Source organism: Balaenoptera musculus, chromosome 3, assembly GCF_009873245.2.
Source record: "Balaenoptera musculus isolate JJ_BM4_2016_0621 chromosome 3, mBalMus1.pri.v3, whole genome shotgun sequence".
NCBI classification, from domain to species: domain Eukaryota; kingdom Metazoa; phylum Chordata; class Mammalia; order Artiodactyla; family Balaenopteridae; genus Balaenoptera; species Balaenoptera musculus.
Window position 1 is genome coordinate 126,469,132 of NC_045787.1, and position 18,304 is coordinate 126,487,435.

Here is an 18,304-nt window from a genome sequence, read left to right on the forward strand (position 1 = left end):
TTCCTCCTTTGTTGTGGCTGCATATTTTCTCATTGATCACATCTCAGGATTTCTTTCTTTTTTTTTTTTTAAACATCTTCATTGGAGTATAACTGCTTTACAATGGTGTGTTAGTTTCTGCTTTATAACAAAGTGAATCAGCTATACATATACATATATCCCCGTATCCCCTCCCTCCCACCCTCCCTATCCCATCCCTCTAGGTGGTCACAAAGCACCGAGCTGATCTCCCTGTGCTATGCGGCTGCTTCCCACTAGCTATCTATTTTACATTTGATAGTATATATATGTCCATGCCACTCTCTCACTTCGTCCCAGCTTACCCTTCCCCCTCCCCGTGTCCTCAAGTCCATTCTCTACGTCTGTGTCTTTATTCCTGTCCTGCCCCTAGGTTCTTCAGAGCCTTTTTTTTTTTTTAGATTCCATATATATGTGTTAGCATACGGTATTTGTTTTTCTCCTTCTTACTTTTACTTCACTGTATGACAGACTCTAGGTCCATCCACCTCACTACAAATAACTCAATTTTGTTTCTTTTTATGGCTGAGTAATATTCCATTGTATATATGTGCCATGTCTTCTTTATCCATTCATCTGTTGATGGACACTTAGGTGCTTCCATGTCCTGGCTATTGTAAATAGAGCTGCAATGAACATTTTGGTACATGACTCTTTCTGAATTCTGGTTTTCTCAGGGTATATGCCCAGTAGTGGGATTGCTGGGTCCTATGGTAGTTCTATTTTTAGTTTTTTAAGGAACCTCCATACTGTTCTCCATAGTGGCTGTATCAATTTACATTCCCACCAACAGTGCAAGAGGGTTCCCTTTTCTCCACACCCTCTCCAGCATTTATTGTTTGTAGATTTTTTGATGATGCCCATTCTGACTGGAGTGACATCTCGGGATTTCTGGAGCTTGTTTTCTGGGCTGTTTCTGCCAGAAGAGTTTGTGGCAGTGGGACAGGCGAGCTGAGGCAATGCCAGGGACTGACTCTTCTATTTCTGTCTCCTGTGCTGCTTGTTATCTCAGCTTCAATCTGTCTCATCACCATCCAGCTTCCTTGGTTGTTTTTTTGCCTTCCCATTGCACTGTGACCTCTCCAGCCCTTTTTATCCCCCTCCTGGATCTTTGAGTTGAGCATTATTCTCCCAGTCGCATCCTTGCATGTAAGGAAGCTCGATAGTTTGGTTAGTCTTTGTGTGCCATGCCATGCTCTCGGCTCAGATGCTCCTCCAAGTCTTGGTGGGGACGGTGGGGGGCAGTGAGAGGTTGTGTGGGGAGATGGTGAGAATCTCAAATCATAGGGCAAAGTGAACTTTTTAATAAATGGTGCTGAGCCAAATGGAAAGCCATTTGGAGAAAGTTGAGATTAGATCCATACTTAATGCCATATGCAAGAATAAACTCCAAGTGAATCCAGGGTCTAAGTGTTAAAAATGAAACCATACAAATACTAAAAGGAAACATGGGTGAAACATCCAGAGGTAATAAAGACTGATAAATTTGACTACATATGAAAAAAATTGCTTGGCAAGAAACACCAGTCAAAAGACTGGAAGAAGATATTTACAGCACATATCATAGACAAAAGGTTAATAATATTCCTACTATAAAGAATTGTCAAGGGATCAAAAACCTGATAGAAAAACTGGGAAAAGAATTGAACAGACAAACTCTCACACAAAGGTATAAAAATGACTCTTAAACATGAAAAAAATGTTGAAACTCACTTCAAGATCAGAAAAATATAAATTGAAACAATATTGACATAACATTTGTCATTTCTTGGGTTGGTAAAAAATAAGTATGCCACCACAACCCACCAGGCAAGGCTGTGTGGAAACAGGTCCTCTCATACACAGCTGGTAGGAATGCAAACTGATTTAGTCCTTGAGGGGAATTTGTCAGTGTTACTTGTCATGTAATTTGTCAGTGTTACCTGTCATGTAAGAAAAGAGTGTAAGAAAAATAGACATGTGTCTGCTCATTTGTACCTAAGGAAAAATGAGCCAGAAAGTAATGAATTGCTTATTTACAGAGAGTGGAAAGAAGAGGGAAATGATAACAGGTTATAAAGGATGAAGAGGATGGGATACTTCTGAGTATATCATTTTGTGTATCTGACTCTTAGAACCATATAATGTTTCTGATTCCCAAATCATGATTAAAATCAACCAGGAGATAAGGGAAATTTAACATGGAATACAAACTAACAAAACCTATTTCAGATGAAAACCTATTTCAAATAATACAACCACACTGAAGTGGGTGGGGAAAAAAAATAAAATTACAGTATTTTGATGGGGTACTATAAAGCAACAGAAAAAAGTAACTGCACACAAATACTGAATGTACTCTAATTAGTCAATTAGTTTTTTCACAGGAGTAGCAGTTAGCAATTTTGAAAGTATTTCATGTGTATATTAGGATTGAGAAAATGAATAAGTATATTATGGACACTGAGAGCATAGGGGCATATTGAAAGGACACAGGAACCAACCTGAGCTCTCAGTGGCCAAATCTTGGACAACTTGAGCAAGAAAAGAAATATTGACAGTAATGGGTTATAATCCATTGAATAAACATCGTTGAGTCCATACACAACAGAATCCCAATTAAATGTAGAAGAAATGGCAAAAATGGGGGAAAAAAACATCATTAGGCAAATGCCATTGTAAGAATTGTTGCAGAAAAGAAACATCTATGTGTGCTAAAATTATTGGATAAACGTATGATGAGAAACAGGATTTTGCATGGTCTCAAGATATCTCCTTACAGGATACAATTACAAAGGGGAAAATATAGTGGAGAAACCTGGCAGACACCACTTAACCAAGTGGTCACAGTTAACATCACCAGTAATAAGACATACTGACATCGTGCACTTCCCAAGATGGTGCACTGATAAAGGACAGTGACACTTCTCTGGTATTGCCCAAAACGTATAATCTCAATTTCATCACAAGAAAGATCACACAAACCTAAATTGAGAAACAATACAAAATAACTGGTTAGTCGTCTTCAAAAGCATCAGGGCCATGAACAGTAAGGGAAGACTGAGGAACAGTCACAGATTAGAAGAGAATATAGAAAATGTGAGAACTTGGATTGGATACTGGATTGGAAAAAGGACCAGAAATAGGATTTCACCAGTGTTAATTACTTAGTTTTGATCACTGTGCTCTGTTTGGGTAAGATGTTAACATTACTGAAAGCTAGGTGAAGGGTATATGGGGATTCTATTATTTTTGCCACTTTGAAGTTTTTTGAAAATAAAAAGTTGTAGAGAAGCAAGAAGAACTACAATCCTGCAGCCTGTGGAACAAAAACCACATTCACAGAAAGAGAGACAAGATGAAAAGGCAGAGGGCTATGTACCAGATGAAGGAACAAGATAAAACCCCAGAAAAACAACTAAATGAAGTGGAGATAGGCAACCTTCCAGAAAAAGAATTCAGAATAATGATAGTGAAGATGATCCAGGACCTCGGAAAAAGAATGGAGGCAAAGATCGAGAAGATGCAAGAAATGTTTAACAAAGACCTAGAAGAATTAAAGAACAAACAGAGATGAACAATACAATAACTGAAATGAAAACTACACTAGAAGGAATCAATAGCAGAATAACTGAGGCAGAAGAACACATAAGTGACCGGGAAGACAGAATGGTGGAATTCACTGCTGTGGAACAGACTAAAGAAAAAAGAATGAAAAGAAATGAAGACAGCCTAAGAGACCTCTGGGACAACATTAAACGCAACAACATTTGCATTATAGGAGTCCCAGAAGGAGAAGAGAGAGAGAAAGGACCCAAGAAAATATTTGAAGAGATTATAGTTGAAAACTTCCTTAACATGGGAAAGGAAATAGCCACCCAAGTCCAGGAAGCACAGAGAGTCCCATACAGGATAAACCCAAGGAGAAACACACCGAGACACATAGTAATCAAATTGGCAAAAATTAAAGGCAAAGAAAAATTATTGAAAGCAGCAAAGGAAAAACGACAAATAACATACAAGGGAACTCCCATAAGGTTAACAGCTGATTTCTCAGCAGAAACTCTACAAGACAGAAGGAAGTGGCATGATATACTTAAAGTGATGAAAGGGAAGAACCTACAACCAAGATTACTCTACCCCACAAGGATCTCATTCAGATTCGATGGAGAAATCAAAAGCTTTACAGACAAGCAAAAGCTAAGAGAATTCAGCACCACCAAACCAGCTCTACAACAAATGCTAAAGGAACTTCTCTAAGTGGGAAACACAAGAGAAGAAAAGGACCTACAAAAACAAACCCAAAACAATTAAGAAAATGGTCATAGGAACATACATATCGATAATTACCTTAATTGTGAATGGATTAAATGCTCCAACCAAAAGACACAGGCTTGCTGAATGGATACAAAAACAAGACCCATATATATGCTGTCTACAAGAGACCCACTTCAGACCTAGGGATACATACAGACTGAAAGTGAGGGGATGGAAAAAGATATTCCATGCAAATGGAAATCAAAAGAAAGCTGGAGTAGCAATACTCATATCAGATAAAATAGACTTTAAAATAAAGAATGTTACAAGAGACAAGGAAGGACACTACATAATGATCAAGGGATCAATCCAAGAAGAAGATATAACAATTATAAATATATACGCACCCAACATAGGAGCACCTAAATACATAAGGCCACCGTGAACAGCTATAAAAGAGGAAATCGACAGTAACACAATAATAGTGGGGGACTTTAACACCTCACTTACACCAATGGACAGATCATCCAAAATGAAAATAAATAAGGAAACAGAAGCTTTAAATGACACAATAGACCAGATAGATTTAATTTATATTTATAGGACATTCCATCCAAAAACAGCAGATTACACTTTCTTCTCAAGTGCACACGGAACATTCTCCAGGATAGATCACATCTTGGGTCACAAATCAAGCCTCAGTAAATTTAAGAAAATTGAAATCATATCAAGCATCTTTTCTGACCACAACGCTATGAGATTAGAAATGAATTACAGGGAAAACAACGTAAAAAACACAAACACATGGAGGCTAAACAATACGTTACTAAATAACCAAGAGATCACTGAAGAAATCAAAGAGGAAATCAAAAAATACCTAGAGACAAATGACAATGAAAACACGATGATCCAAAACCTATGGGATGCAGCAAAAGCAGTTCTAAGAGGGAAGTTTATAGCTATACAAGCCTACCTCAAGAAACAAGAAAAATCTCAAATAAACAATCTAACCTTACACCTAAAGGAACTAGAGAAAGAAGAACAAACAAAACCCAAAGTTAGCAGAAGGAAAGAAATCATAAAGATCAGAGCAGAAATAAACGAAATAGAAACAAAGAAAACAATAGCAAAGATCAATAAAACTAAAAGCTGGTTCTTTGAGAAGATAAACAAAATTGAAAAACCATTAGTCAGACTCATCAAGAAAAAGAGGGAGAGGACTCAAATCAATAAACTTAGAAATGAAAAAGGAGAAGTTACAACAGACACCGCAGAAATACAAAGCATCCTAAGAGACTACTACAAGCAACTCTATGCCAATAAAATGGACAACCTGGAAGAAATGGACAAATTCCTAGAAAGGTATAACCTTCCAAGACTGAACCAGGAAGAAACAGAAAATATGAACAGACCAATCACAAGTAATGAAATTGAAACTGTGATTAAAAATCTTCCAACACACAAAAGCCCAGGACCAGGTGGCTTCACAGGTGAATTCTATCAAACATTTAGAGAAGAGCTAACACCCATCCTTCTCAAACTCTTCCAAAAAATTGCAGAGGAAGGAACACTCCCAAACTCATTCTGTGAGGCCACCATCACCCTGATACCAAAACCAGACAGAGATACTACAAAAAAAGAAAATTACAAACCAATATCACTGATGAATATAGATGCAAAAATCCTCAATAAAATACTAGCAAACAGAATCCAACAACACATTAAAAGGATCATACACCACGATCAAGTGGGATTTATCCCAGGGATGCAAGGATTCTTCAATGTATGCAAATCAATCAATGTGGTACACCATATTAACAAATTGAAGAATAAAAACCATATGATCATCTCAATAGATGCAGAGAAAGCTTTTGACAAAATTCAACACCCATTTATGATAAAAACTCTCCAGAAAGTGGGCATAGAGGGAACTTACCTCAACATAATAAAGGCCATATACGACAAACCCACAGCAAACATCATTCTCAATGGTGAAAAACTGAAAGCATTTCCTCTAAGATCAGGAACGAGACAAGGATGTCCACTCTCACCACTATTATTCAGCATAGTTTTGGAAGTCCTAGCCATGGCAATCAGAGAAGAAAAAGAAATAAAAGGAAAACAAATTGGAAAAGAAGAAGTAAAACTGTCACTGTTTGCTGATGACATGATACTATACATAGAGAATCCTAAAAATGCCACCAGAAAACTACTAGAGCTAATCAATGAATTTGGTAAAGTTGCAGGATACAAAATTAATGCACAGAAATCTCTTGCATTCCTATACACTAATGATGAAAAATCCGAAAGAGAAATTAAGGAAGCACTCCCATTTACCATTGCAACAAAAAGAATAAAATACCTAGGAATAAACCTACCTAGGGAGACAAAAGACCTGTATGCAGAAAACTATAAGACACTGATGAAGGAAATTAAAGATGATATCAACAGATGGCGAGATATACCATGTTCTTGGATTGGAAGAATCAATATTGTGAAAATGACTATACTACCTAAAGCAATCTACAGATTCAATGCAATCCCTATCAAATTACCAATGACATTTTTTACGGAACTAGAACAAAAAATCTTAAAATTTGTATGGAGACACAAAAGACCCCCCCCCCAAAAAAAGTTGTAAAAAGATACTACTGAAGTTTCTCTATGACAACTGAGAAGTGTTATGAAATAGAAGCTTATCGGGAATGGCAGAGCCTGGGTCAGTGGGTGAAGTCAGGGAGGGTTTTCCTGAGGAAGTGATAACTGAGATCTGACAAATGAGTAGGAATTAAGTAGGTAGAGAGAGGGGGAAAGAGTTCAAAGTGGAGGGAATAGCATATGCCGAGGCCCTGCAGCAAGGAGGAGCTGATATTTGGAAACTGGACAAAGGCTGGTGCGGATGGAGGGAAAAGGTGCCAGAAGAAGTGAGAGAGGTGGGGAAGGACCAGATCACAGGGCCTGTTCACGTGTGAATCTCCCTGACCAGCAAGTCCAACTTCCTAAGTTATGGTCCACCTGAAAATTTTCCCTTTAGAAAATTTTCAGTGCAATTTCATAGCAGTGCAATTTCACTTCCAAGTGGTGTCAGATGCCAGGGAGAGGTTCTGCGCTCCCCCGCCCCCCTTTTTATAACCTTAGAGCTCAGATCAGGGAATTTCTTGAGGCGCTCCTTCGTGGGTTTGAGTCAGGCACTGTCTGGACCTTGTTTGCTAGTCACAAATCTTGTGAATCTTTAGAGAGTCCTCTGTCAGTTTCATTCCCAGGGTCATGTTGGCTTACACGCCACTCATGTCACTTGTGTCCACTTGGTAGCCAACTCTTAATGCCTCAGTTTCTCATGGGCAACTTCTTCCCCACGCAGGGCTTGTGTTGCTTAGCAATCTCAACTCTCTCATTCCTCTTTCTTTCAATGGGTTGTTGAAGATCCGAATTCAGCCTCTCCTTAAAGTGATTTTGTATATCATTCCCCTCAATGCCCCAACCACAGTCCATCTCAGTCATGTTGAGACAGATAACGTTCGTGGAGTCAAGAAATGCAGTGGGAGATGATTCTGAAGGTTCCAGGGGTCAGGAATCCCCCTACAGCCTCTGTATCCTCCCAGACATCTCTATTCCAACTACCAGGTCCCAGTTTTTGCCAAAGAAGCACAGGGCAGCAGAAAATTCAGTACACATTGATGAAACTGGAAAGGCCAATTTGGGTCCTGTCAGTGCTGGCTGCAGTCAGTAAGTGTGTTCTGTACCAGTCATATGGTGGCCTGGGTTTCCTTGTCTGGTAGCTTACCTCCCTCATCTGATTTTGCATATTGCCCCACTCTGCATTCAAACCTTAGTGCCAGGGTTGGCTATCCACCATCTGCAGATTGTTCAATGCCACAAGAAGCAAATATTCTTGCGTTCCTTTTTCCAGAGCTTCTTTTGCAACCCAGGGTCTATTTGTTTCACTGGGTTTGTGATTGCTCCTGAAGTTGCATGCAAAATTTAGTATGTATACATATATGTGAATTTTATGGAAGGAGGATCCATGGATTTCATTAGAATCAACAAGGTGTATGACTCCTCCAAAAGTTATAAACCACTGCCTTATATGCATTTTATTGTTATATATTCTATAGTAAGGCTTCCATATATTCCCTAAAGCCTCACCTGCTCCAGGCTCATGGTCTGGGTCCCCCAAGAGCAAAGATCTTATTATTGGCATATAGCTTTCTTATGTAGTGATAGGATGCTCCTCTCCACCTCCCTTTCCTTCATGATGCCATAGCTACTTCACATCTCCTCTGAGAGGTTGTTGCTTGACATCCGACCACTGGTAAATGAATGAAGACGCATTGCAGGATGAGAACTCTCCTAACCCCAGCTGGGATTCCTGTTATTTAGGCCATAGAACCAATCATCAAATAGAAGGTGAGGTTGAAAAGTGATGTTACCTAGAAATACTCATTATACTGTAAATTTATGCTTTGCATACTTTCCTGTATGGGAATTATAGTTCACTATAAAATGTTTTTAAAAAGTGGTGCTTCCATTAGAGTGAAACAGATCATTAAAATTTTCCCTCACATGACGTTTCTTTAGTTATAAAATCAACACAGGGACTTCCCTGGTGGTGCAGTGGTTGAGAATCTGCCTGCCAATGCAGGGGACATGTGTTCGATCCCTGGTCTGGGAAGATCCCACACGCCGTGGAGCAACTAAGCCCATGCGCCACAACTACTGAAGCCTGTGCGCTGCAACTACTGGGCCCACGTGCCACAACTACTGAAGTCCGCATGCCTAGAGCCCGTGCTCCGCAACAAGAGAAGACACTGCAGTGAGAAGCCTGCGCACCGCAACAAAGAGTAGCCCCGGGCTCTAGGCATGCGGGCTTCAGTAGTTGTGGCATGTGGGCTCAGTAGTTGTGGCTCACAGGCTCCAGAGCGCAGACTCAGTAGTTGTGGCGCATGGGCTTATGTGTCAAATTTGGCACCAACACCATGCAGTTTTGATTACGGTAGCTTTGTTATAGTTCTTGAAATCAGATAATGTTAGCTCTTCAACTTTGTTCTTTTCCAAAGAATATTTTGGCAATTCTAGCTCCTTTGCATTTCCATATGAATTTTAGAATCAGCTGGTCAATTTATTTAAAAAAAAAAACCTTGCTGAATTTGATGAGGATTGACATCTTAACTATAATGTGTCTTCTGAGCCATGAACAAGGTGTATCTCTCCATTTATTTACATCTTAATTTCTTTTAGAAATATATTATAGTCTTCATTGTACATATGTTTCATATCTTTCATCAGATTTATCCCAAATTATTGCATATTTTTGTGCTATTTTAAGTGCAATTTCTGATTGTTCCCAGCTATTACAGAGAAACACAACTGGATTTTATACATTGACCTTATATCCTGAAACTTTGTAAAATCAATTAGTAGTAGCTTTTTTGTAGATTCCATTGGATTTTCTACATTGATGATCATATCAAATTCATATAAAGACAGTTTTACTTTTTCCTTTCCATTCTGGATGACTTTATTTCTTTTTGTTGCCTTATTTCACTGTCTAGACATCTGGTACAATATTGAATAGAAGTGGTGAGAATGCACATGTGTATTTTTTTTTTTTTGGTTGTTGTTTTTTAAATATTTATTTATTTGGTTGCACCGGGTCTTAGTTGCGGCACGCAGTGGGATCTAGTTGCCCGGCCAGGGATCGAACCCAGGCCCCCTGCATTGGGAGCATGGAGTCTTAACCATTGTGCCACCAGGGAAGTCCCTGTATTTTGTTTTTGATCTTCAGTCTTTCCTTATCAAGTATGATGTTAGCTATAGATTTTTCACAGATGCTTTTTACCAGTTGTAAAAGTTCCCTACTATTCCTAGTTGCCAAGAGTTTTATTCTAGGAATAGACATTAGATTTTGCCAGATGTTTTTCTGTATATATTGAGATGATCATATATTTTTCTCTTTTTAGTTTGTTAATATGGTGAATTACATTGATTATATTGATTTGATAAAATTTTGTTTAGAATTTTTACATCTATTTCCATGAAGGATTTTGGTCTGTAGCTCTATTTTCTTGTAATGTCTTTGCCTAGTTTTGGTTCACAGAGTGTTTTAAACCAGTTTTTTTTTTTTTTCTCCCACTGATAAATCACAAATATATTTGCATATCAATAGGTGCATTTTTGCAGTGTTTGGGGTCATCACAGAATTCTATTCTGGATGAATCATAATTTAACTTAATGTTGGATATTTGTTTCCAACATAAATAATGCATACATTTTTGCAAACATAGAAGATTCTTAGGATAAACTCCCAGAAGTGAAATTGGGTCAGAGGGCTATGCATTTTAAAACTTGTGTATTATAAAAATTATCCTTCAGAAAAGCCATAAAAATGTATTCTGCCATCTGCAGAGTATAAGATTGTTTTTCCAAACCCTTACCAAAACTAAGTATTATTATTTTTTTTTTTTAACTTTGGGTTTATTTATTTATTTATTTTTTTATGGCTGTGTTGGGTCTTTGTTTCTGTGTGAGGGCTTTCTCTAGTTGTGGCAAGTGGGGGCCATTCTTCATCGCGGTGCGCGGGCCTCTCACTATCGCGGCCTCTCTTGTTGCGGAGCACAGGCTCCAGACGCGCAGGCTCAGTAATTGTGGCTCACGGGCCCAGTTGCTCCGCGGCATGTGGGATCTTCCCAGACCAGGGCTCGAACCCGTATTCTCTGCATTGGCAGGCAGATTCTCAACCACTGCGCCACCAGGGAAGCCCTAAGTATTATTTTTAAAAAGGTCAGTAGTCCTTGCACATGATGAAATCCTTTCCCTCACACAAACTGCTCATCCCCTTTAGCCTAAATCAGCTCTAAGTGGCCTTAAGATATCTGAGAATGTGGGGGTCGGGTTGGGGGAGAGAGAAAAAGAAAGAGAGAGAGGTGATGTCCTTCTCAGTAGGGAGGTCATCATAATGAAAGATTGCTAAGAAATATGTTTTTATCCCTTAACCTACTTCTGGTATGCCTGTATCTCCAGGGCAACAGGGTAACTTGCTGATAGAAAACTCTTCAATTTTCACACATGTGTTAAGGGATAAATTCATTTCTTTTCTTTTTTTTTCGCTTTCAGAATGTCAGAGCTGGAAGAGCCCTTAATAGCCAATTAGTCCAATCCTTCATTTCATAGAATGGGAAAGTGAGATGGACAGGGAGAGAAACTTGCCCAAGATCCCACAGGATAAAAAAAAAAAAAAAAAAAAAAAAAAAAGATCCCATCGGAAATCAGTGTCAGAGCTATTGGTTAGAAAAATTACTGCTAAGTACTATTTTTGTTCTTTGACTCTTCCACTTAGAACCATACCTAAATAGAAACTCCTCTTCCCCCAACATACACTTTTCTAAACCTGATGCTTTAAGGGTAGTTACTGCAGAATAGAGAAAACAACTCCTTTTGCATTTATATTTTTGCTTGGTCTCTGTTTCCAGGGATATCATGGGCAAATGGCATCCTTTTTCCCATTAAATGAGGCTGATAATACAAATGGTTGAATGTGGTTTTGGTTCAGAGGTACAAAAGGCCTCCAGAGAAATCCAAAACCAGAAAAGACATAGCCTGAGAGGTATCAGTACTGACTTATGTCACCTACATTTCTCTTGGAAAGATAAAGAAGCCACTAATTAATATAGAGATGTTGGGGTTTGATGAATGTATATAACATCCACAATAGAAGTCAAATTGGGGATCGGAGTAAGGGAGAACTATCAGAATAAAAATAGACAGTTATGCATAGACAGCTGTAGAGTTGGCTATGGAATGGTTGATGGGTTGGATCAACTCATAAAGGGCTTGGTATGTTCCAAATACGCACCCCAAAAGGCCCAGGATGCTGATCATGATGTCCTTTGCAATGGTGACACAGCTCATGTCTTCAGGGTAAAAGGTGATGAGCTCCAGGAGGGGTGGGATGATGAGGGCCAGGGCACTGCTGCTCACGGAGCCCACCAGGGAGATGACCAGATCCAGGCGGGGTATGAGGATGGCTGAGACACCTGCGGGGAAATAAGAAGTTTAGAATTGCTGAATGTTCCTACAGGAAGGGAGCCCAGAAACAAACCATTTCTTTGGAGACTTGTGTAATTCTATAAGTGCCTGACAGACCACTGGAGAGGTGGGAAAGGAGCCCATTATGAACTGGAGCAGAACAGGCACTGTGGCTCTGGACCCCCACCTCTGTTTTAGCTGCCAAAACATGCTCTCCTTTTATGTTTTATCTATTGGGTTTTCCACATATAATATTTATTGAAAAGGATCCTCTACCACCTATCTATTATAACCTTCTCATTGCAGAGCTGGGGAAATCTAGAGCTCTAGAGGGAATGGGCTGTGCCCAAAGTCACACAGAACTGACATGAGAAGCCACTGAAATGCCCAATCTAAGGCCCCTCCACCCTACTAGGTGGCCTCTAATGTACGTGAAAGAACTTGGTATACAGTATGTGCTTGATAAATGCTTGACTCTTGCCCAGGCACTGCATCTACAGTGAATTTGTACTAATCTACACAATATAGTCGCTGTCTAGAAGCAAGGATGGATAAACAATGAGAGATGGCTCTGCTGCTCTCAGACTCTCAACCACTGGTTTTCCTACTCTTAGAAGGAAACTGGTAATTAAGGAGGACATAAAACATGCAGACAGCATTAGGCGGCTCACTCGCCATCTCTTCTCTTCCATAGACACTCTTAGATTTCCATCTTTTATACATACAATGAACATATATCATGGATTTTCGAGGGGAGTCCAATTTTGATAATATTTGAACGAATAAACATAAATTATGTGACAACTTTATACAGCCATATGATTTTCCTATGAATAAATTAGGGAAAACCAGTTCTGGAAAGCACTCAGACTAGCTTTCTGGGTCTTGAAGAAAACATCACCTCTTTCTAAAATTGCTCCAGCACATCTAATCAGAGAACGAGAGAGACTCATAGACTCTCACGGTTGAGAATCCATCACCTCTCTGATGGGATGATCCTCGTCCACAGCTTTCTTTTATCAGATATTTAATAAATTGCTTACTGGAGGAAGTACAGAGAAAATTCAGTGTCTGTTCTTTAGGAGAGCTCATGCAGGCAGGGCAGAGAGAAGACACGCTCAAGGAAAGCTATAATGCAAGGTGGACTGGAGGAGTGCTCTAGAAGGGTCAGATCTGGTCATGCTAACCCATGGCTGTGGGCCCTTCCCCACTGCCTGACCTCCTTAGCACAAGGTCCCTTAGGACTTAGGCCCTGCCAAATCCTCTGGTTTCGTGTCTTATCCCTCCTTATGCGTTCAGTTCTCCAGAGAGGCCATATGTAAGTACTTGCCTCCAATCTGTGCAGAGCCTGCTCACTGCACGTGGTACATTCTCCACTGCTCCACCTGCCTCCTAATTATCTTTTAGGTCTTAACTGAAATATCACTCCAGTGGAGAGGTCTTCCTGACGTGGCCCAGGCTAAGTTATAGGACCTTCTCAGGTGCTCTTAGGGTAGCCTCTTCTTACAGTCTTAACTATCCTCTGATACATCACTGTGTACCATCTTAACATTCATCACAATGTGCTATAATTATTTGCCTGCATATATTTCCCACTCAAACTCTAAGCCTCATGAGGGCAGGAGCCATGTCTTTTTCATGATTCATTACTGTATCCCTAGCACCTAGCACAATGTCAGGCACATAGTAGGTGCTCAACAAATGATTACTGAATGAAGGATAACAGAATTGACAGATGAATAAAAGAGGAAGAAGTGGTCATTCAGCACAGAACAGAAGCAGGACATGTCATTGAAAGTCAGCTGTCTCTAGTGATGCTCTTTCCCTGATACCAAGTGGCCTGAACTACTCAGTGTTTCTCTTCAACGTACATCCTTCCTATTGGGAATGATCTCAAAACAATATATTTACAGGTTCCTGATGTCTTGGTACAGACTGGGAACTCTCTGTAACAACACCTTAAGCCAAGCAGGTATGATGTTTCTGCTTATAGAACTCCAGTTATGTGGAGTATAGCATCTGATAGTATATTGTTCTGCTGGTCTGCTCCAAGACTTACACACTTTCTCCTGACCCTGAACTGAGATGGGATTCCCTCAACTTTAAACGCTGACTCCTGGAGACTTTAAGATGAAATTTGCTCTCTCTCTTGCACAATAATCCCACAGGTGTTTGAGAACAGACATAGAATTTCCCCAAGACTTTGCTTCTCCAGGCAAAACCTCCATAGTTCTTTCCCTCATTCTTCATGGGACACCTTTTTTGATCTTCTTTCTCTGAACATGCTTCAGAGAAAGAGTTGCCCAGCCCTGTTCACAATGTTTCCCAAACATCTACAATGGCACCTGATGTAGAATGAATGAGGAAATGAATGGATAAATGAATGGAAGGAAGCAGGAAGGAAGAAAGGGAGGGACGGAGGAAGGGAGGAGAAAATGACTTCCAAGACTGTAACAAATCAGCCCCTTGGGGTTTTTCTCTATAGTTAAACACCACTTTAAGGGGACTTGACCTTAATTTATGATAGGAAGGAATATGGCACAGTGGAAAACACAGACTTTGGTGCTGCACAACCTGCATTCAAATCCCAGCTCTGTCGCTTAGCAGCTATTTATGATGTGAGCATGTTACTTAATTTCCTGGGTCATAGTTCCTTCAATTGGTAATATTACATAGTTAGGCTGTCATGAGTATTAGATAATGTCAGTGCTGTGCCTGACATATAGGAGGCATATAGGAATGAATAAATGACTCTTCTTTCTCCCTCAAACCAGTCAATGTATTCTTTCTATGTGTAGACAGTAGAGATTACTCACAGGTCAGACAGACCAAGGCCGTGCGGACAGACAGGTCTGCAAACAGCACCCAGCTCTCTGACACCTGGGAGATGACGACGGGGATGATGATCTCAGCTGGCACGTGGAACTGGAGGGCATAAGTGAAGAAGATGCCGATGGAGTACATCAGCTTGACCGACTGGTACAACCTGCAGGGAGAGGGACAGCACGTGAAATTTGATGTGGCTCCTGGGCAGGGCAGCACAGGACTCATCACTGCTTGGAGGTTGGGACTTGTTGAGTTATAGAATGGCCTAACTTCCACTGACTCAGCCTGACCTGCCACCAGAGCCACCTGGGAAGCTTATTAAAAGTGTACATTCTTGGAGATTCTCATTCAGTAGGCCTGTGGCTCAGGAATCTGTGCCTTTCTTTTTTTTTCTTTTACTTTTTTAAAAAAGGTATACTTGTATGGAGTGAAATTCACAGTACAAAGGTCATACCAGGACTCCCTCCCACCTTTGATTCCCAGCCTCCAGTTCCTCTCTCCACAGGCAACTCTTCGAACAATTTTCTTGAAGCCCTTCCAGAAATAGTGTAGATACAAACTTACACAGAATGTAGGTACACACACACACACAGAAGCATCCTCTACACACCATTGATCTCTGTTTTTAGTCATTAAATATTTCTTAGAGATTGTTCCCTATCAGTACACATAGATACATAGATCTGGCTCTTCTATTTAATAGCTGCTTGATATTCCAATTGCATGGATATACTATAATTTTTTAACCAGTCTCCAGTTAATGGATATTTAGATTATTCCTAGTCTTTTGCCAGTAAACAATGCAGTAAAGAATATGCTTGTACATATACCTATGCACATACAGTATACAACCCCAGAAGTAAAAATGTTGGGTAAAAGTATATGTGATTTAACATTTTGATAGCTCTCAGAAAAGGGTACTGTCATACACTGTTGTAAATTAGTGCAGCCACTGTGGAAAACAGTATGGAGGTTCCTCAAAAAACTAAAAACAAAACTACCGTATGACCCAGCAGTTCTACTCCTGGGTATATAACTGAAAAAAAAAATTAAAACACTAATTCAAAAAGATACATGTACCCCCATGTTCAACGCAGTGTGTATATACATATATATATATATGTATATACACACACACACACAGATACACACAATGGAATACTACTCAGCCATACACAAGAATGAAATTTTGCCATTTGCAAAAACATGGATGGACTTGGAGGGTATTATGCTAAGTGAAATAAGTCAGACAGAGAAAGACAAATACTGTATGATATCACTTATATGTGGAATCTAAAACATAAAACAAACTAATGAATATAACAAAAAAGAAGCACATTCACAGATATAGAGAACCAACTAGTGATTACCAGTGGGGAGAGGGATGGGGGGAGGGGCAAGATAGGGGTAGGGGATTAAGAGATACAAACTACTGTGTATAAAATAAATGAGCTACAGGATATATTGTACAACACAGAGAATATAGCCAATATTTTATAATAACTATAAATGGAATATAATCTTTGAAAATTGTGAATCACTATGTTGTACACTTGAAACTTATATTACATCAACTATACCTCAATAAAAAGAAATAAAATAAAAAATAAAAGTTTGGTAGCTCTTGACATATTGTGCATTTGTTGTCCCAGCATAATGGAGTGCTTGCTTCCCTCCATCCTTGGCAAAACACAGTGTGTGAACACATGCTGGTTTGTGCCACTGTGTTTTGTAAAATTGGCATTTCTATGATTATGAGGGAGACAGAGTAGCTTTTCAAATATATAAAATGTCACTTTCTGAGTTGCCTGTGAACTGTTTTCTCAGGCCCATTTCTCCTTGGGTTGTTGGTCTTTTGCTCATTGGGAGGGGATATTTGTTCATTCCTTCTTTAAGGCTCTTCTAGAGAATCTCATCACCAGCCAGGTTCAGAGAAGCTGCGAGGTCCTCACGGCACCTGATGCCCGTTTTTTTCCAGCTGATATCCCGTAAGGAAAGCACCCGCCCTGCCCAAGGTAGCTAGTGGCAGCCCGAATTACCCAGAATAAGAACAGCATATTAGGCTGCTATCTTACTCGTATAAAATAAGTCACAACTTCAAAGAAATTCCACGTTTATTATCTCATCTAGTCATTACCACAACATAGTGAAGTGGGTGGGACTGGTGATATTTTTCTCATTTTACAGCTGTGGCCTTATGGGAAATGAATGCCCCACCATCCTACTCACTTCCAAAAGACCGAGGCTGTGGGGGAGACATAGCAATGATAATAGCTAACATGCAATGAGCACTTACTGCATGCCAGACACTTTTCTAAGCATTTTATGTATATTAAGCCAATTCACCCTCACAGTCACTCCCTGAGATAGCATGGCGGTCATTTGCGCTGCTCGCCAAATACTTCCCAGTCTTCCAGACACATGGTAGAATTTCACTTCCCTGCCCCTTGGAGTGAGGCGTGGCCACTTGCTTTGACTGATGAAGTGTGAGCAGAAGAGACATATGTCACTTCCTAGAGAAGCTTTAGCAGCTTCATGGTAAAGGGTATGATTCAATGTGCCCTTTGCCATGGAAACCACCAATGTTTCAGGGAGTGGCTGTTCCATCAGTCTGGGTCTTGGAGTGGGGATGGTGCAGAGCTGAGCCCCAGCCATCCCATAATGGACATGTAGCATGAACTTACAATTAAGCATTTGTGTGTTCAGCCATTGAGATTTTGGAGTGGTTTATTTTATTACCAGAGCATAACCTATCCTGACTGATACAAATAGGCAAGAGTATTATCCTTATTTTATGGAGGATGGAAATGAGGTCTGCAAGATTAAGTTAGCTTATCCAAGGTCACGTGGGAACCAGGATCAAATCCCATTGCTCAGGTGTAGAATCTGTGCTCTTAAACACTTGGTTCTACTGACTGCTTAGTCATTCTGCACCCAATACTGCCAGAATAATGACAATAGCTAATACTTGATGAATGCTACGTGCCAGTCCCCAAAATGCTTCCTGGATGAATGAATGAATGAGTAAGTGAATCAATGACTGAATGCAAGAACTCCAGTCCAAGTACCGAGTGGGGCATAGCAATGGCAGCTTAGGCCCATTTCTGGAATTGGGGTCCTAAGTAGCAGTCCATATGCAGGCCCCTCAATTATTACTCCGGAGTTATACTTTTTGTTGTTGCTATTTCAGTTTCATAGA

At 39.9% G+C, this 18,304-nt stretch overlaps 1 protein-coding gene across 1 annotated transcript in view; it reads right to left on the reverse strand.

The window, feature by feature from the left end:
* Positions 1–11,034: 11,034 nt before the first annotated feature.
* The window catches only part of SLC36A3 (solute carrier family 36 member 3), a 32,625-nt gene continuing 25,355 nt past the window's right edge, over positions 11,035–18,304 (reverse strand). Inside the window, exons 9-10 of the mRNA XM_036847296.1 lie at positions 15,096–15,265; positions 11,035–12,287 (exon numbers count right to left, since the gene is read on the reverse strand). Of these exons, the coding sequence (XP_036703191.1) occupies positions 12,019–12,287; positions 15,096–15,265 (439 nt within the window). The 3' untranslated portion in view covers positions 11,035–12,018. The remainder of the gene's footprint in view (positions 12,288–15,095; positions 15,266–18,304) is intronic.